The sequence below is a fragment of the Catharus ustulatus genome, chromosome 17 (genome assembly GCF_009819885.2).
Source record: "Catharus ustulatus isolate bCatUst1 chromosome 17, bCatUst1.pri.v2, whole genome shotgun sequence".
NCBI classification, from domain to species: domain Eukaryota; kingdom Metazoa; phylum Chordata; class Aves; order Passeriformes; family Turdidae; genus Catharus; species Catharus ustulatus.
The window spans coordinates 5,262,173-5,282,658 of NC_046237.1; the positions used below are offsets into that span (position 1 = coordinate 5,262,173).

General features: G+C 48.3%; 1 protein-coding gene across 1 annotated transcript; it reads right to left on the reverse strand.

Moving 5' to 3' along the window:
• Positions 1-9,402: 9,402 nt before the first annotated feature.
• Positions 9,403-20,241, reverse strand: GATA5 (GATA binding protein 5). Its single transcript, XM_033075077.1, has 6 exons — positions 19,722-20,241; positions 17,476-17,642; positions 12,105-12,230; positions 11,108-11,195; positions 10,495-10,619; positions 9,403-9,558 (listed from the first exon to the last, which is right to left on the reverse strand). Exons 1-6 carry the CDS (start codon positions 20,239-20,241, stop codon positions 9,403-9,405), a joined length of 1,182 nt encoding a protein of 393 aa, XP_032930968.1.
• Positions 20,242-20,486: the final 245 nt, after the last annotated feature.

Below are 20,486 nucleotides of genomic sequence, written 5' to 3' on the forward strand. Positions count from 1 at the left end.
CCAGTGGTGAGATCCAAACCTAATATTAAAGTTTAGCGTGCCCATGGTTAGATGATGCTAGAAAATCTTTTCCTTCATTTTCCACAGTCTGTACCAAGATAATTCCATCAAAACAGCAGCCCCTGCTTATTTGCAGCCCACACAGATCAATGGGATGCACAAGAGCTCTGAAAGCCCAGCATGGGCTGGCCCAGACTCCAGCAGCTGCTGAGAACATCCATTTAGAACAGAGACAGTGGAGATCCCTCTCAGCACTACAGAAAGGCTCTTTACGTCATAAATTGTATTTAAAGACTCTTTCAAGGAGACAAGCAAATTTAAGAGGGCAGTTAGCTCCTGGCACTTAGATGCATAACTTTATTTGAGTATTCAATTTCCTCCTTCATTCATAAAGTAAACAATCTGAGTTATCTGAAAGTGACTGTATACTCCTGCAGTGTTTTCTTAAAAGAGTCAATAGGAGCAAGGCGACATAAAATGCTTCAGAGAGCATGACACAGGAAAACACGAGCCTTTAAATTATACACATTCAGGAAACGGTTGAATTCAGCATTTTAGATGGAAAGGTTAAAATGTTTGTGCTGAATTGTATTAAATCTTTCACCAGTAAATCCTGTAGGAAGCAGAACATTTGAAGGAACCTACTTATTCCCAGTGTCTAGGAAAGACTCCCAGAGTTTCAAAGGAAAACGTCCATTAATCTCACTGGACAAGTGCAATCTAATAAAAGCTGTTGTTAAGTTCAGGCAACTTGGTTAAGTGTTTTCCAAATTTAGTTTATTCCCCCACATCCCCCAAAAAAACCCTTTTTGGTTTGAAATGGAGAAGTTTTGCTCTTTTCAGCCTGAAATGACCTTTTTTAGGAAGGTTTTGCCAGCTTTTGGAGAACTTCAGCTGGGTGCTGGCAGGGGTGGCCAGGGCTCCTCAACAGCAGCTCAACCCCACTCCAGGATGGGTTTGTAGGTTCAGGTCCCTCAGCAGGACAAACCCACTGTGCCTAGCAGTGCTTTCACTTCTCAAACACAATCCAAACTTTATTATATGGGCTGGTTTTACTCCAATTGCACAACAAAATCCAGAGCCAAAAAACCAGGACCATTTCTGACCTCCTGCTGGACCTTTTTCAGGTCACCTTGCCTCATGACATCCCAGCTCCAAGCACTGATGAAATGTGGATGTGACAGGTGACTTCTGACATGAAGATGACACCAGAAAATGCCCTCATAACTACAGGGTTAAAAATGGGGAGCCAAGCTTGAAAGTTGAAAAGAGTTTAAACATTTTACCTCTGTTTGACCAAAAATCTCTCTGGAGAAAGGAAGAAAATCAGCTGACAACAAGGCAGCATATTCACAGTTTCTTTCCAAATTAGAACAGAATTAATAATTTCAGAATTAATAATTTCAGAATTAATAATTTCAGAATTAATAATTTCAGGAGGACTGAAAATGCACAGCTACACTTTCTTAGAATTTATAGATTTATAAATAAAGAAGAATTTAGCACTTCTGGAGTCTGGAGTGTCTGATCCAAAGCATTGAAATTTGTGAGCTTCCCTATGGTCAATTCAGCCTTGGCTGGGAAGGGAAATTCTCAGCTTTCTTACAAAACAAACTAAAAGCAAAACAAACCACTTTTCCTGGTGAGACTTTCATTCAATTCTGCAGACTCAGGAAGCTCCTGAGATAAGGCTCCACTCCACACTGAAGCCTAGACCTGAGCTGGCAATTAGCAGGAGCAGAACATGCTTAATGAATTACCACGTTTGGGCAGCCTGGCTCAGGAGGGAAAAAATAACTTAAAGCTTCACCTTGTGTTTTCTTCAATAAAAGACATCAGTGATAATGCAAAGCATGTCAGTGTCCCAGAAACCTTCTGAGGAAGTCCCCAGATTTCCTGCTTCTGAGCAAGCTTGAGAAATCACAGCAATTTCTCCCTGACTTTATTTTTTTGTACTCCTAGTTTTGGGTTTCAGTGAGACATTCAGAAGCACTTAAATACTGAGTTTAAAAAAGCTTATAAACCTCAGATCAGATCCTGGTTTTGTTTGGATTTGTTTTCTGATTAAGAGGTAAGTAGATTTCTATTTTATCCAAACCAATTTGCCATGAATTAGGGACTGATCTTTAGCCAGCTGCTCTTTGAAAAATCAAAACTAAATTTAATTACAGGAGAGGAAGCCAGCTATTTTAGAAATTGTGATGCTATTGTGGTTTTATTTTTGGCTTTTGCCTCTTGCAAGTGGGAGAGGGTTTGGTTGCCATTTATCCAGGCTGCCTTTAAAAGCCAAAAGCAACTCCAACTCCAGTGACCTTGGTCAGCTCTCTCCAGATGTGTCTGATTTTGTGGTTATGTTCCAAACCTCACTGACACCACTGTGGCCAAATGATTGGTGAGGCACCAACCAAGCCACAAAGGCAAAGCAAGCCAAGAAAAGTGAAGAGGTATCTACATTTCAGAGCAACCACAGACTTCAAAATGCTCAGGAACACTTTTTGTGTGAGCACAGAAACCTTCTGAAAGCTGGAGCTCCTGAGGAGAAGGTGCCACCATCTCAAGGCAGCTCATGGTGTCCCCAGCCTGCCCTGGCTGTCCCAAAACGGTGTAAAGCTGTGCTTTATAGAAGTCCTGTTTGCACTTTGGTTTAGAAATGTTTAAAATTTCCAGGAGGAGGAGCAAAGGCTCCCAGGATGCTCCTGCTCTCCCAGTTTTGTGACTTTGAGGTGATGGGGCAGGTGTGGCTCTTCTCTCCCCATTAACACCACAAAGGTGTCCCTGGAACTGGAACTGGAGTGCCCAGGGCACCCCACGCTGCAGGGAAAGGGGGGAACAGGAGGACACAGCCCTGCTCCTTGTCAGGAGGTGAGGGCAGAGTCAGTGACCTCAGAGCACAGCCTGTTAGAGAAGGAGCACGGCTATTCAAACTGTCTGCTCAGAAATGAGCTATCCATGATGAATATTTTAAATTGCTAAATCCTTTCTAGCCTTGTGTTAATATGAGGCAAAGCTGCATGATTTAAAAGCAAAGCTCAAGCCACTGTCAATCACTCCTGCTGCAGGAATACTGATGAGAACAACTTTCCTTCTGGGAGAGAAGCTCCTGGAACAGCCTTGCTGGGTCCTCAGCCTCCTTCCAGAGAAGGTGAGGGATCTCTCATGTGTTGGGACTGTCCTGTGACCCACAGACACTGCATCCACCCTGAGTGCAGATCACGGCAGAGCTGGCACTGCAGGCAGTGCTCACAGGCACTTTTCTGTGGATGCAAGGCTGGATTTAGGAGCAGCTCTGCGATGAGCCAAGAGAGAAACACACTCAGGAATGATGCCCCTCTACCATTTGTTTTTCATCATGGGATTTCTACAGGCTCCCATGGAGCTCCACGATCCTTCTGGCAGCTCAGCACAGAGGAAGAGTTTTCTCTGGATGGTTTTGGGCATGAACTGAAGAAACCTAAGCTGAAGACAGGAAGTTCTGGATTGCTGTTGGCTGGGATGAATGCAGAGATGGAGGAATGGCAGCCTGTATTTATCACCTTTTCCTCCTGAAGGAAGGTGATGGCAACATGTTCAGCTACCCCTGGGTGCCAACTCAATCCCAAACCTTGGCTTGTTATAGCTGCATTATTTAATAAGAAATATATACATATTATATCCATGATGACCTAATATGTTAAAAATGCTTTGGGACAGCAGAAAAGCCAGCTTAAAATGCTTCCAAAGCCACTCCCACGGAATGAGGCTCAAACACCACCAACACTCCTGGCTCACCACTAGCTACCACCATCCCTGTGAGCTCCCTGCTCCTGTTTGGTGCTGTGACATTAATAATCAGGGAGCAAAGATGTCAAGGTCAGGCTCAGGAGTGGCAGCCACCCCAGGCAGTGGTGGCCTTGCCATGACAGAGCAGCCTCAGCACGGGGAACGTGCTCCTGCAAAGCAAACAAAGGTGGATGTGACTCAAGTGCCTCCCCAAAAGGCCACTGACTTTGTGGTGCCCTTTGAGCAGCAGCAGCTTCCCCTGCTGCAGCTCCCACAGACACACACGGAGTGTCTGTTACAGCCCAGGGGTAAATGATTAACACCCATTCCACCTTGGTGCTCACCTCAGCCCTGCTCCTGCAGCAGGGGTGGGGTCTCCAGCAGTGTTCCCCAGCCCCCTGGCTGAGATCACAGCACTAAAAGCAACTTTATCTCCCCAGTCAGGTGTCACAGTGGGCTCCTGGGGCTGAATGCCCATCCTTTCCATTCAGTTAATGAGCTGGGGTGAACAGATGGGAGGAATGACACCAACCCCTGCAGTAACAGTGACACAAGGGCCCTGCTCCACGTCCTGTCTGTGCCCAATTCTCTTCTCCTCCCAACAGTCTCTCAGGTGCTCCCACAGAAGGGTCAGTCCTGTGTCTTTCTCTAGAGAAGGGAAATACGAGCACAGGTCAAACTGGAGCAAGGGCTGGAAGGTTCTACCAGTCTTTCCTTGGAGCCATTTGCTTAGTTTGGAGCAAAAAAAATCATAAGAAACATCTTACTTTGCTCTTTTCTATCCAGCTTTTCCCTCATGTGTGCTTGTTTGCACTGATTCCTAATACCACGGCTTCCAAATCTTTCCCAGGAATGAAACAACTTGTTTTGCACCCAAACCAAGACAGAATCTTCTACTTGAATGACAAAACTTTCCTACTTCCTCCTGTTTTCTTCTAGGTCATCAGGAAATGCAAATAGCATCCCCTTTATGAGGTTAATTGCTTCTGGGGGAGAGTTGCTGAGCAGTATTACCTTGCACCAGCTGAGAAATTGGCCCTGGAAGCAGCTCAGCCTCCAACATTTTCAAACAGCACAATGGTCAAGGTCTGCTGTTGGCCACATTTAGCACTGCTGTGGAAATGCTTGCCATAAAATCTTTCTTGAAATTCCAATATTGAAGCATTTCCTAACAATGTTAAGGAGAGCCTGCAGGAACAGGGCGAAGGCTGGTAAACCCCAGCAGTCCCAGGGCATTGGAAAACTGTGGTGAAGATGCTTTTTGCCAAGTTTGACCACAAAAACTGTCCAAAATTCCTCTGCATCCTTCTTAACACCTGCTGTATCCCTGACATGTCACCTGTGGTGGTGCTCTTGGGTAGAAGTTTTACTGGAATATGGGATGGGTGTTTTTCAGAGAAGACAGCTGGATGAGACAAAACTCCCTTTGACAAGAGCCTTTCTGGAATGTGCTGCTCAGCAAGCTTCCCTTTGAGGAGGAACTTCTTTGAAATAAAATCACTTTGCAGAAGGTGTTATTGCTCCTCATTAAGTGTATTCTATGTAAATTTGATACTGAGCAGAAGAAATTCTTGGAGACATCACCTCCTACCAACCCCTGGCCACAAAGCTTTCTCCAGGAAGGACCACCTGATGTGATGAAAGGACTGGTGTAGTTTGTTTTCTTCTTCTATGCATACAATGGTGAGATTGAATATTCAGCTCTGCTTTAGCTGCTGCACGAGTAAATAGCCTGGATATTTAATTACTGCAGCACATTGACCTGGAAAGCAACTGAGCTGTTTTCCTGGCTGGCACTTGGCAAAAAATCCCCAAATCATTGGAGAGGAGCAGTGAAGCAGTGACAGGGACAGGGAAGGAACACTGAATTTATCTCTGTGTATCACCAACCACCTCCAGAGAGATTAAAAACCAGGAACAGAGCCCTAGACCCCTTCACCCCCTAGAGCACTGCTGTACCTTCCACCTTCTTTCCAGGAGAAATCTCGTGGATCCACATAATGCTTCACAGAGTTTTCAAGGGAAGTTTGATGCCCCCATCCCTTGTAACCACAGTGGGTGTTTTCCCCAGCTGGCACAGAGCAGCCAAGCCTGGAGCACAGCTTCTCCTGTGTGTCCCCAAGGCTTGTGCAGGGATCACTCCAACCCCTCTGCCAGCTGGGTGGGATTTGCAGCTTAGCCAGAGCCCAGGCAGCAGCTGAGCTGCCACACAAGTTGTGCTGAACAATTCTGTGTGCAGCACAGGAAAAATGATGGTTCTGTGCTCCAGCATAAGTGACACCCCATTAGTGAGTCTGGGGCTCTGGGGGTCCGGCAGACATGAAACCACAACTTTCTATTTTCCATGAAGAAACCTAAAGCAAACAAACTTTTTTTTTTAAGCATCTGCTTGGGTGAGCAATGATTTTATTGTGCTATTAATGTGACCATAAACAAGAACAACATGTGTTTATAGGCTCAAGTGCTTCCATACTCGCTCGCTGACTTGGTGGAAATCACCGTGGCATCAGTTTAAAGTGCAAAATGGAGCAAATCATTGTAGCCATGTTGTAAAATCATCTGGGCAGGCAACCTTTGAACAAAGGCAATTGATAGCTCCAAGGCAGCTGTACAACAGCAGTAAACAGAATAGTTGTCCACAAAGCACCAGACCTGCAGGAGAGCAAACACACTCCATGCCTTGGAAGGGGAGGGAGCACCAAGGGGGCTGGGAAAGGTTTGAGAAAGAGAAGTGAAGGTTGTTCTCTGAAGGTGACAGAGCTGCTGTTGGCACAGAAGGGGTCAGGGTCCAACCTGGCTGGAGCTGGGAGGGGTAGGACAGTGCCTGCTGTGTCCTGGTCAGCTGCAGGGTCTGCTTCTCCCATACCTCAGTTTTGTGCCTGATCTCCTCCAATCCTGCCACCCCAAACATTCAAATTCCTGTGACAAACTGTGCGGGCTGAGCTGGGCTCAGGAAGCTGCAGGAGCAGGATTGAGGATGCAGCATGAACTGGGAAGATCCAAACTTTCCCATGGTTTTTGTTCACACCTACTGGGGAAAATGCTCCTCTTTGCCATGGAATAGGGGGTACAAAAGGACGTGGACCCCCTAGGAAAGGACTCCAAAGTGGCAGCTGGGGAGGGAAAAGCTAAATATTGCATGGATGCCCTGAATGTGGGTCTGCAAGCCTGAGACCTGCACGGGGTGCTGGCTCCTCTGTGGGTGCAAAGACCTGGAGTGAAGGAATTTCCTTTGCCATGAGGAGACCAAGGGACACAAGTCTGCAGGGAGGGCTCCTGCCTTGGGAATGGCAGTGAAGGATTGGAACACGCCCCCAAGAAGTGAAAAACCGACATTGTGGATGATGTCAGCCAGTGAGGGCAGGGAGTGGGCAGGAAGGAAAAATTACACATGTCCCAGTTGTTTCACTTCTTGTCCCTCTGCCTCGTTTCGTCTGTCACCAGCCCCCGGAGCATCCTGACGCTCGGTCAACGGTTACCAACAGGCAATAAATAAAACCTCTGGAGCCACTGGTGTCAACATCTTGGCATTGTTTAGGTCTCCTTGTTTGCCTTTAAAATAACTCTCCTCCTCGGGGTCATGCAGATGAAAAAGCGAGGACCCCCTGCCATCATCCATAGAAATCATCTTACCATGACTTGTGCTGTGCTGCCTTTTTTATCATGCCCTGCAAGGTTGGGGGTTTGGGGGGCTGCCCAGGAGCCCTGCCCATCACCCAGAGCTCTGCTGCCTCTTGCCAGCCTGTCCTTGACACGTCACCTGGGGTGCCGGCAGGTCGCTGAGCTCGGCCCACATCACCCATTCCCTGTGTCCCAGAGGGACACTTGGGGCTGGATTTGGGGTGGTGTGCCCTGCCAGCCCTGTGCTGCTGCCTTATCTATTGCCTGGCTGTGCCTGGCTCTGCTGAGGATGTTGGCTGGCCAGAGAGTGGAAAAACAAACGGTGGAGATGTGGATCCATGGTCAGAGCCTGGCCCTGCAAACACAGTGTGCCAGTGCTGGGCCTGGCACTGGAGGAATGCCATTCCATGCCAGCCTTTGCCCTGGCACTGGAGCTTGGCTGCTGATGAAGCTCTGGAGGCACAAGAAATACTCCTCCAAATACAGTTTTCACCATGGGTTTTGATAAAAGGGTGGCTTGCACCCCCACCACGCCTGCACAGTGATCCCCAGTGCCTGGAGCATCTCCTTTCCTCCAGCGAGGGTTGCATGGTGGAAAGCACCATCCTCCATCTCAGCTGAGTTGTGACTTGATGTCAGATTCACTCTCCCTGATCCTCTTTAGCCTGTTGTTTATAATAAAAATCAAGTGATCCATCTCTTCTGACAAGAGGAAGAGTTGCTCCAGGAAGCCCTGGACAGGTCAACTTCTATATTAAGGAACTATTACTTGACAGTTTCCTGGCCATAAATAGCTGTACAGCGAGGCTGGGGATTTTATTTAGAAATAACAAATAAAGTAGGCCATAAGTAACTTCATGACCTTGCTCCCCCTTCATTTCCCACCCATCTCTCCCCTTCAGTTGGGTCTACTCCTCACCCCCAACTTCCTTGGGATTACAGGACCCCCATTTCCCACTTCTGAGGTGCTGCAGAAACGTGCTGTGGCTAGCTTTTGGAACTGTGGTGAGGGTTTTGCATCACTGAAGATCTTTTGCTACAGCTCAGCTCCAAGAAATTGTTTTCTACTTGGCCTTCATTAAAATAATTAAAAAGCAATCTTCTCTGCATGGCTGAAAGCTGGAAATCCTCCATTTAAAACATCCCCAAAAGTGGATTCAAACAATTACACCTCCAACACACCCCTTATTTTTCAATCCCTCAAGCCTTTCTTTTAAGTTTTGGAGGACTAAGTTCTGATTTTCTAATGCTCACACTTGGCAACATTAAAACCAATCAGGAAATACAAAAGAAAAACCCAGCATTTTAGTATTCTTTTATTATTGGGAGGTTTTGACCATTTTTGTCATGTCGTTTGCCTAAAATAATAATAAAAACCTCTTTGTTTGGAGCTGGAAAGGGAAGAGCAGTGTGTTTATTTCATGTATGACTCATCAGCTCAGTGTTGATATGCAAAACGCTTCAGAAGCTAACACTCTATAGAGATGATCGTTTTTAATATAAAACAGTAAATGTTTAAAACAACCATTATTTTTTTTTTCCTCTTTTCTTCCTGTTGTGGCCAATAAAACATAAGGCAGGCCACGTAGCTTACATTTTAATAAAATTAAGTTATTTGGTGCCACGTTATTACAGTCTTTTATTGGAAAGTGGAATAAATTGCACACAGTGGAGTCATAGGAGGGAGAAATCACTGCGAATAAACATAGATTCTGGGATGCATTTATTTGCTGGTTTCATCTCAGAGGAGGAAGGCTCTCCCCAGGAAAACGGAGGTGGCCCCGGGGTTCCAGCCTTGGGGAGGCAGCCCTGTGTCACTCTGGGGAAGGATGAGCTTTTTGGGGAGCTGGTGCCACAGTGGGGTCATCCCAGCCCCATCCAGCTGGCGTTTTCCATGGGCATCCTCCAAGAGAAAGCTGTCCTGTGGCTGTGGCTCGACGCCCGCAGGCACAGCTCGTCCTCCTGCCTGTTGGACAGCCAAAACCATTGGTCCCGAGGCTTTCTGCTGCAGGCTGGGGGTTCCTAGGCGAGGGCCAGGGCACACCAGGAGTCCTGCCGGAGGGGCACGCTCAGCCCAGGCTGCGGGGCCATGCTGCTGGGGGAGAAGCTGTAGTCCTCGGGCTCAAACTTGAACTCGCCGTGGCCGCCGGCCAGCGCCTCGTCCGACTGGCTCTGTGCCTGCCCCGGGGAGGGAAGCACAGGGGTGTTAGGGAGCATTGTTGACCACTGTCATGGTGCACAGGCAGGACTGGGATGGATTGTGAACAGGGTGGGTTATCCCTGTGTTACAGTTCCCTTCAGAGCAGTGGGAGCTGTGCTGCACCCCCTGTGGGCACAATGACCAGGCAAAGAGGAGGCATCTTGGATGAAATGCAGGAAGATCTGCATTTATTCACTTATTAACTGATAGTTGGGTGTGTGTCTATTTTTTCAGAGCACAGCACTAAACAGATTTCTTGGTTTCAAACAAAAAAAACCCTGTCCCATGTGGTGTAACCAGTGCTGCACCAGGCCCTTGGGCACTCAGGCTGAGCTTCCCCTCCATACACACACACCCAGCTCAGGGAGGGCTCACACTCAGCATAGTGTTGGGCCACAAAATGATGATATGTGGGTTTATTCAGAGCCTTTTCCTTCCTATATCAAGGTGAAATAGCAACCAGCCCCTAAGAAAGGTTTGGGACAGAAGTGTGGCCTCTGACAGCATCACAGCTCTGTGGTCACTGAGCACCACAGGGCCACAGGTGCAGATAACACAAGCCCAGGGAGCCTTTTCTGGGGAGTCACAGAGGATTCCATCCTGTGCTGATCTCATCAACTCAAGGGTTGTGTTTCATGGTGGGGAATTAAACTCAGCTCTGCACTGAAGCCACAGCAGAGCTTGGACACCCCAGTTCTGCACTGCAGCATGAAAGATCCCATGGGAAACCAACAGGCTGGAGACTTTCCTCAACCACAGCACTTTGGCTGATGCTCCCTGCTTTCCTCAGCCTGGGGGAGTCCATCCAGTGCTATGAGCTAATTGTTCACCTCATCAAGGCCCCCCAGGACTGTGGTTGGAGGGGTGTGGATCTCCCACCCCGGCAGGCGATGGCTCTGGGCGCTGTCCCTTACCTGGGACACCGACACGATGGCTTGTCCGGGGTACTGGGAGGTTGTGCTGGGCTCTGACTTTAAAGTGACCGTGCTGTCTGAGTTGGTAATGGAAGAAGGGGAGTTGGTGGCCGAAGCTGTGGATCCTGGAAGACAATTGGTGGAGAGAAGTGAAGCAACGTAGGTGCAAATCTGCGCTTTAAGAAATTTATATTTTAACAGTGCCATGACATCTCACAGCATGACTCTACTGTTTTCTTTCTACCACATCTGTGTCAGAAAACAGTTTTTTTTGTATTAGGCTGTCAAGATGCTGATGGAGGAGGAGCAACCCTTTCACAAACTGGCAGTATTTTTTTCCCATTAGCCAATTTAGCCTAAATCTGCTTAAACATGAGCACTGGAGCCAGGTGCCCACAGCCCAGAGGAACCTCACACGAATATGACAGCACAGAGATTTCCCACCTAGCATTTTCCTATCACACAAGGTCTATGCAGAAATAAAGGCCTCAGATTGAAAGCAATCACCAAGGAAAAATTCTCATTATTTTCTAACTATCATAATTCCCTGCAGAAGAAGAAACATTGTGAACTGTGCTCCAAGACCCCAGGATGGACCATAACAGCACTGTACCTGTTGAGGCTTTGCCTTTGGTAATGTTTTTAGGCTTCCTTTTCCTCGTCTGGATGCTTTCCTTTTTCATGGCCAGAGGTCGTGGTACCTTGACATTCATAAAGTTTGGAATCGTTAATATTGTATTTTATTCAGCTCCTTCCCACACATATTGCTCTCCTATTTCTGTGCTGTAGCTCATGCAAAGCACCTAAAGTCCTTGTCCTTCACTAAGAGCTATTTTTCTCTGCATCAGGCCTTGGCTGGAAGATATATAAGGCTAACAGCTAAGGCTTTCCCACAAATTTTGTTTTTTTCCTTTATTTCCTATTTTTCTTTTCCTGATTTATGAGTGACCTTTGCGACGGGGCCCTATTAAATTACACCGACAGACTGAGAGCCTGCACGGCTCAGAGGGAATGGGATTGGGGTAAAGAGGCTTCAGCTTTCATGGAGGGATGGAGTCCCCTCTTTGGCTGGTGGACATGTCACCAGCAGCTCCCATCCTCTGAGGGTAAATGTTATCAGCCAGCCTCCATGTGGGCTCCTCAGCCTCCTTCCCCCATTCTGAACTAGCACACAGAGAATAAATATTCTCCTTATCTCAGTCTGGTTTGGGGAGCTTCAGCCTGCAGCTACAGGAGCCTGGTGAGCTTTCATTTCATGGAATCCTGGGATGGTTTGGGTTGGAAGGGATCTTAAAGATCAGGTAGTTCCAGCTCCTGTGCCATGGGCTGGGACACCTTCCACTATGCCAGGCTGCTCCAAGGCCCATCCATCCTGGCCTTGGACACTTCCAGGATGGAGCATCCACATCTCTGGGCCAGCTGAGAGCATTCCAGCATTCCACATCACCCTGGAGAACCCCAGCGGACTGAGCTTTTGACTGATCAATGGGACTCTGGTACAGCTTTGTGGGTCCAGTCTAGAGGCTGGTCCTTCCAGAGCTGATCTCCTAGAGCTGCTGGGCAGTGATCCCAATCCCCAGAGGTCCCTCTGGTGTGGACATGCTCCTCACCCCGTGGAGTTTCATGTACAAGCCGCAGGCGTTGCAGACGGGCTCGCCCTCGGCGTTCCTTCTCCACAGCGTGGTGTTGGTGGTGTGGCAGTTAGTGCAACAAAGGCCAGCACGTCTCGATGAAGACTTCAAAACAAGCAAAGAAAACACGTGAGTGCACATACTGCAGGGATGAAGTTTCCTTTTGTATCAAAGTGAAATCTCCAAGTGCACCGTATTCCCGGAAAATGCGAAACGCGCGCGCGAGCCAAATTCAGATCAAAGAAATGACATTCAAATGAGATCACTCTAATTTGCAAGTGTTTGTTTGGTTTGGGGTTTCTAAATTTGTTTTGGTTTGGATGGGTTTTTTTGGTTTTTTTTTTAAATATCCTTGCAACTAATTTCACAAACTTCCAACAAATCTGCTGGAAGTGTTCAGTACTCAGAGCACAGAGAACTTCCCTCCAGGACATCCACTCTGATGGAGAAAGAGATGGAAAATGCCAAAGGAGCTTTAAATGCACAAAGAAAACTCATGCTTTAAGTGAACTCTTCTGTTTTCCTGCACTCAGAACTACCACTAAAGTTAGAAACATCCCAATTAATCTCTGGGTTAAGCCAACTGGAATCAGTTGGCTGAACTGAGCAGAACCAAACTGAACTGGTCCATGACAAGACCAGGGAGGTTATTCTTCAAGTCTCACAGATAATCTCTTACAGGCTGTAGAAACACCCTGAAGACATTAATTAATGATGTATTTTGTGAGTGCAGTGATTGCTGGCTCTTAAACAATAATAATTCCAAATGGAGAAGGAAAATCTTCTGGCAGAAGCAGCAAACTGATTTCTGACAGCTTCCCTCCAAGCCGCTGGAAAATTTGCATCTCTCTTTATACAGACTTGTCAGTTCAATAGACATTTCATTTGAGAGTCTTTTAACACCAGGTATTGAAACTATTTTAATAAAAGACCTCACTAGGTGTAAGATACCTGTGGCATAAGTAATACCTCAGGCTGTTCACATTCAGGTGCCTAAATACGTTCTTCAGCCACCAGAAAAATTGCTTTGAATCTGCTCAAAGGCAGACAAAATATGATGGAGGCAATAAAGAACTCCCTGTTTGTTTATTTTTCCATTATTGCTTGATATTCTGACTGAGCAATATAACGAATGAGGTGGGAAGAGGAGGAATAAAACTGAAATGTTTTTACAAGGTTAGCAGTCAAATAAAGATCAGCTTTGAATTTCAAGTGACATGCCCTGGGTTTGATTCACTCGTTGCTCAGCAAAGAGGTCTCAGCAACTATTTGCAAATAATGGCATCACTTTGGGAATTCTTCAGCTTGCAAGAAATAACCAGGCAAAAATAACAATAGACCAAAGTGTGAGCTGACAAGCCTGGCACAGAGGATGAGACAGCAATCTTTGTCCCTGATATGGGACATGGTGTCACAGCAAGATCCTGGGGCAGCTATGCAGTGGCCTTTGGAGCTTTCAGCTGTGCTGCTCTTCCCTGCAACCAGGAGGGACCTGGGCTCTGGTGGGAGCAGAGGGAGGTGCTGAGCACCTGAAGGATGCAGGATTCTGAGATCCAGCTCCTCCTGTGGGAGAATTTGGAGCCATTCAGCCCTGAGATAACTGTGTTTGCTGCAATCTGTCCTTGCCTGCAGATGGGCAAAGACCAGTGCAAACGTCTTTGGGAAATTCTCAGATTTTCTGGGTCATCACAGGTCCCTGTGAGGGAGGGACGCACTCTCCCTGATTACAGGATGCTTTGTTACAGTGAGACCTGTGGTTCTGGTGGCCCAAGGGCCATGCCAGCCCCACAGAGCCCTGCCCATCCTGCCAGCATTGCATCACAACCTGCTCCGGGCTGGGACAGTGACAAACGCCTTCTGTGCATCCTGAATGTCACTCTGCAGGCTGGCTCCTCCTCACACAGCCAGGGAGAGAAGAAACCACCCTACATCACCAGTATTACAATTTATACCTCAGAAACCCCATGAGAACCTGCACCAGAACCTGCCTGCTTAGCAAGAAAGAGACAGTCAAGGCTGCCACTGCTCACTGAAGGACGAGAGTACAATACATTATTGCTCATTTCCCAGCAATTCTCTTGAAAGAAAATGCATTTCTGCCTGCCTCCACCCCACTGCCTTTGTACCATTCTGACCTTGTCTAGGAAGTTGTTGACTTCAACATTGTGCTTAGTGTTTATTTATACAAATGCACCATACACTCAAACAAAAACTCTTCACAGACCTGGCTTGACAGCCAAGTGCTGCTGATAAGCTCAAGCAATGGTGAGTTGCTGCCTCATTGAATTAACTGCATGTGAGAGCTGCTTAGAGAGCCCAAAAAAAATTCAAAACCAGCAGGAAAAATCCTTCTGAGGGAGACCAAGCTGTCAGGGACTTTGCTTCACCTCCTTTTCAAAGGTGGAAAAGAAACCACTGCGTTTCACAGGAAAAAAAAAAGGCACTGAGCCTCCAGATTTAATCAATCCTCCTATGTCCCCATTTCCAACAGATTTGGGGGACCTGTGGTTTACAGGAAAGAAGTTATAGCAAAGTGTGCTGGGATATCTGGGCTCAACTCCTGAAAGTGGGGAACTCAGAGGCCCAGAGCCAAAGGCAGCAGCATCCTCAGAGATTTGCCTTTGTTACTGTGCCTTTGGGCAATCCTACAGCTTGGAGGATAAGGGAGCAGCAAGAACTGGGGGGCAGAAGAAAACCAAGGCACACACCATAAGATGGCTCTAGGATCCTATTGACTGTCCCAGGGCTGTGATTCATCCCTTCCCCAAAAATGTCACCAAACCCACTGTGCATTGCAAACTGTAAAAAAGGACAGGCTGAAAAAAATCCTCCTGGGCTGAGGTGGATAAAATATTCTCTGAGCCAAGTTCCAGGTTAGTCCTTCAGCTCTGGGTGGTGTGGGAGCTGCTGAGAACAGGACGGCCACTGCATCTGCCCCCACACTCCCCTGTGCAGAGCAGAGCCCTTCCTAACAGGGGGAACTGCATCTGCTGCTCAACTTCACCAGCTGCTCCTGCTTTCAAAAGGGATTTGGATTTTCACACTAGGTCTGAGATATCATCTTGTGAAACACACCGAGAAACTCAGGCTAGAAAAGGCGCTGCCTAAAATAAAAGGCTGCCTCCATCCTCCTGTAACACAAATCCTTTCTGCTGAGAGCCACAGCCTTTTGAATCCTGACCCAGGCTGGAGCAGAGTGGCTGTCTCTGCTGCGTAGAGGATATTGCCCTTATCTCAAAAAAAAAAAAAGAAACAAAAAATGAAATTAAGTGGAAACTACACTGCTGCTGCTCTCCCTCTGCCATGCAGGAGCTGAACTGCAGGACATCATTCCCCCAGTGTTACCTGGCCCGTGTTGTGTTCTCTTCTGGGGGACTTTGCTTTCTGAAAGCAGAAGCCAGAATAGCTCTGACTACGCACAGAACAAAGGTCGTAACGTAAAGCATGAAAGAAACCATTTTTCTTTCCTGTGTCTGTATTTCACTGCACTGTGAAAAGCCATTTCACTGTTCCTACAGCCACAGAGTCACTACACTCACTGCTCTGCTCCCACAGCTAGCACCCTCTTGCTCATCATCAGTAGATTCCTCTTCTTCCAAAAGGGCAGAATTTGTTGCAACAAGACATTTCACATCCTTGGGAAAACCCAAGGCTTCAAAATGTGTCATTCCAAAGTCAGAATGCAAAGTCAAAATTGCAGCCTCTTTTCTAATCCATAAACCAAAATCCACTAAAGTATTTCAACCCTAGCAAAATGCTTCCCCTGGACAAGAATCAGCTCTTTCATTTAAGCTTTATCATTGTTGTATTTATTGCCAAAATAATAAAAAATTTTGGAAGTACTTTGGTAATTCCCAACTATATTTGCTTATCTCTGGGAAACGGTCTTAATTCTGCAAACAAGCATTTTCCATTAGAAAACTTTGTTGAAATATTTGTTGAAAAATGCCTGATGGGTGCTACAGATGAGGCTCAGGCACGGCGCAGGCAATGCACGGCTGTCTCTATTCCCATGAAATAAAATATGGAATAGCAGCAAGATATCTCCAATCCCCTCAGGGAAAGCCGCTCAAAAATGCCCTAGAAATTCATCCAGTGACACATTTGGATGCCAGTCTGAAATGCAGGGTTGCATTTGAACTGGTTTGCACCTCTCTCTATGCACAGGTTTGCTCTGAAGAAATCTGCAGCATAAATCTGAAATTTGTGGCACAGCAGCGACTGGGGGCTCAGATTTAACATTGTCACATTTAAGGAGACTGAGATTTTGGAGACAGGCAAATCCTGTTGGATAATGCTGAACATTTCACACAAATGCCTTGATTTTAATGTGATGAACAGAACGGGGGGATTTTCCACAGAGATACTACTCATTTCATTTTGCAAATCCAGAACTATATTTCCAAGGGTCAGAATCAGAATGGAACATCTTCCTCAATCTCAGCTTTTATCTCTTTTCCCGACTGGTTTTCATACCCAGGAACTTGTCACTTTTTCGTTATTGCTAATAATTTATTTTACAATACAAAAAATTAACTGCAGGAATACACCCCTAGTGAAAGCCCAAGGAGCTCCCAGCTGTTCCCCAGAATGGCTCCAACAAACATCCTGTTTGTAATGACAGCGTCTGATGACAAGCTCGAAAACCAAAACTGTTACCACCAAATTTAAACATCCCAAAGCGACTCCACAAAATAAAAAAAAAAAATAAAAGGATGTGCCTTTCCTTTCTCGCCATGGGATCCCAATTGGAGGAAGCCAAATATTGCATTGACAGAGGGAATTAATGCTTTAACCAGCAGGGAAACCGGGAACTGCCAAACCCCAAATTCTCCCCTTAGGGCCCCATCCTGCTCCCATTGTGAGCAGCCACAAACCCAGCTCAGGACCAGCCCTGTCTGCCTAGACCGTGTCTATCTGCGTGGAGAACTTGAAAATAATAATAATAGTAATAATTATGATGATGATAACAATAACAATAACAATAATAATAATAATAATATACAATACAAACCACCCACTGTATGAACAGAGCCAGGAGAAGCCCACAGGTCCTGACCACAAGCAAGAGTGATTGTTCCTGCTGGGCTGTGCTGCAGCCCTGGGACCCCTCCAGTCCCTTCAGCACTGTCTCCACTGCCCCCCACTCATGCCAGGACTGAAACTCTCTGACTTCATCCCACTCCCCCTGACCCCAGCCGGTTCTGTGCTGCAACGAGGGTGTCCTGGCATTTAATCTGCGGGGGGACAGAGGGTCAAACACACCCTAACACAGATACAGACACCCCAACAGCCATCGTGACAGCCCCCCTGCCCTCCTGCCAGCCCCAGCGGGGTTTCCCTCTCTTACCAGCCTCTTCTGCGGCTTGAGCGGCCGGTTGATGCCGTTCATTTTGTGGTAGAGCCCGCAGGCGTTGCACAGGTAGTGCCCGGTGCCGTCCTTCCTCCAGAGCGGGGTGGACATGGCTCCGCAGTTCACGCATTCCCGGCCGTCCCCGGGGAACTCCTCCAGGTACTCTGGAATAAACACCGCGGCTTGAGGGTCAGGAACAATCCGCAGCACACGGGGATGTCCCCGGGGACACAGCGGGAGAGGGTCTGCAATCCTCTGTGCCCCAACCCTAGGGGAAATCCCCGTCCCTAAAAGTGTGACCCAAACCCCTTTGTTTCCTCCACACCTTCATCTTTTAATATTTTGTTCCGAGATCGCCTATTCCCCCATCCTTTCCCCAAAAGACTCCAAGAGGATGAACGTGGTTGGGATCTCCCCGGGATGGGGAGGCGCAGGATCATCAGCGGGAGAGTGCGATGTTATCCCGCGGTGCAAAAATAAATGGAGAGGGGGGGAAATGGGGAGATTTTCCTGATTTCCGTCACGAAACACATCCGACTCTGTCCGGGGAGCACGGCCCGGCCGGGGAAGGCTCTGAGCTGCCCCCCGAGAGATGCCGGGCTGGCACCCGCGGCGATCCCGGGGTCCCCAGGACAGCATCACCCGCGGCCCCAATTCCTGCTAGAGAGGCTCTTCCTCTCTTTTTCTGTCCCCGCGAAAAAAATATAAAATTCCAAGGAAAGAGCCGGCGTCCGCTGTCCATCCCTGCCCCGAGCAGCGGTAAGCGGGCAGCCTGGAGAGAAATCGGGGCACCTCTCAATCCAGAGTCGGTCTTTTTCCTCCTACCGCTTTTTGCCCCTCTTTTAAAAAATAACTTATCCTTTTTGTTCTTTTCTTAGGATGAAAAATATATTTTAAATTATTTTTTTTAAATGTTCGATGGGTTTAATAATGACGCAACGGAAAGAAAAAGGAAAAAGAGCAAAGCTTTAAAAGGTGAAAATGGAAATAAAATGTAAGGAGAAAAAATAAAGAAAATATTGCAGTAATTAACTGAATTTAAAAAAATTAAAAAGAGAAAAGAAAAAAATGGGGAAAAAAAAAAGAATGAATAGTTTAGGCTACTTGAGAGAATTTACACTATCCAAGAGCAAAAATAAACCTCAGAGAGGACGGCAGCTGCTGTCCTGGATCCTAAAACACCGAATTCAAAGTGCAGAAAATATTTCTGAGGCATCACCTCTCTTAGCAGGACGATCCTTCCCCGCACAATGAGAAGGATTTTCACAAAGAGAAAACCCTGGAAAGAACGCGCTGCCCAGCACCTCCGGCCAGGGAGGAAAAGCCGAGCCGGGGAGGGAGCTCGGTGGGGAGGGGGCTGCTTCCCTGCTTCAACTTTGTTCTTGGGGTGAAGATAAGATAATTCGGTTCACCGCAGTAAAGATGATAACGCGGCTGAGATCTTGAAGTGGCTTTTAAAGGACTTTGCAAACCACAGCCGAGGGAGGCTGCTGGAGTGCCCCCGGGGCTGTAAACCCCGCGCACGAAGAGTCCTGTTAAATCAAGCCCAAAACTTTATTTGCCCAGAGCTTGGTTTAAAGGGACTCTCGGAGCGGGTGCAAAGGAATTGAAGTTTATTGTTCAACGCCTGAGCGCCTTTCGGTGTCTCCCCAAAGGCCGCAGAGCAATGCAGCTGCGGACCTGTTTGGGCGAAGGCAAATGAGGAGACCGAGAGTCTGTTCAAATATAAACTAATTTACCACAATAAATTACTTAAAAGGGAGGGAGCTATAAATCTGCCCCGCTAATTTAAACACAAGGGTAAGTATTGAAGCACAGGCACAAAGTCGATATTGTGGGAAGGAGATATCGCGGGGGTGGTGGTGGGGAGGGAAGGGGTTGAACGGCCTCTGCTTCTCTGTCCTCCAGGGGAATTGCTCTGCTTTGAAACGTGGTCTTTGCCCTTCTTGTCACACTCGCACCCCCCTCCCTTATCCCACCTCTGCCCAGGGCCAGCCGCACATAGCCCGTTCATCTCCCCATCCCTGGAAAAAATCATCCTCTCCTCTCCCATCGGGGATGCCAGCAGGACAGCTCATCCCGGGGCCGGGCCACCGACACGCAGAGGGGATGGGGTGTGGGGTTGGGATGGAGTGTGGGATTGGGATGGGGTATGGGATACGGGATTGGGATGGGGTGTGGGGTACGGGATTGGGATGGAGATTGCTCCCACCCGACGCCCCGAGAGGCCCCGAGGGACCTACCGAAAGTGGACCTGCGGCCGGGCAAGGCCGCCTGCCTCGTCTGCAGGCTGTGCAGCACGCTGCTCTCAAAGTGTCCGGCCGTCCAGGAAGGCGGTATCTCGGGGGTCACGTAGGCGGGGTAGGGGCTGGAGTAGGACCCGTTAACGGAGCGCACCAAGGCGTTGCCGTACTGCTCCCGGCCCCCGCCGCCCAGCAGCAGGGGCCCCTGGTAGGCGCCGTCGCGGCCCGAGGGGCTGCTGCCCTGCGGGCTGTGCGAGTACGAGAAGCCCGACGGCGGGTGGGGGCTGCCCGCGTTGAAAGCCGCGGGCTCGCCGCCGCTCTGCCCCCAGCCCGGGGGGTTGCCGAGGTGGCTCTGGTGCGGCTCGCAGCCTTGCAGGTAGGGCAGCGTCTGGAGGACGGAGGGCACCCGGGTGGTGGGCACGTAGACGGGCGAGCCGGCCGACGAGTGGAGGAAGTTGCTGGAGTCGTGGGAATAAGCCGACTGGCCATGGTTGGGGGTGAGGGCCAGACCCTGATACATGTTCCGTCCTCGGCGGCGGCGGCTGCTCAGGGCCCGGCCGGCTGCGGCCCGAGGGGCTCACTCACAGGAACCTGCAGGGAGAACCGAGAGCAGCGGCTGAGACCCCGCACCACCGGGCACCCGACAGCTTTTCCCCCGCCGAAAACGCCTCTTCCCTGCCTCAAGCAGGGGCTGAAATCTGCAATTTTTCCCCCCTCTTTGTTTTGTTTTCCTTTAAACTTTCCTCTGAGCCACGGCGAGAATTA

Excerpts from the sequence above, each read along its gene's own strand:
- GATA5 (XM_033075077.1), bottom strand. The coding sequence starts at position 20,241 with ATGTATCAGGGTCTGGCCCTCACCCCCAACCATGGCCAGTCGGCTTAT. Across the intron at positions 10,620-11,107 it reads CAAAGGCAAAGCCTCAACAG|GATCCACAGCTTCGGCCACC; the intron begins GTACAGTGCTGT and ends ATTGTCTTCCAG. Across the intron at positions 9,559-10,494 it reads CCATCGTGTCGGTGTCCCAG|GCACAGAGCCAGTCGGACGA; the intron begins GTAAGGGACAGC and ends TCCCCGGGGCAG.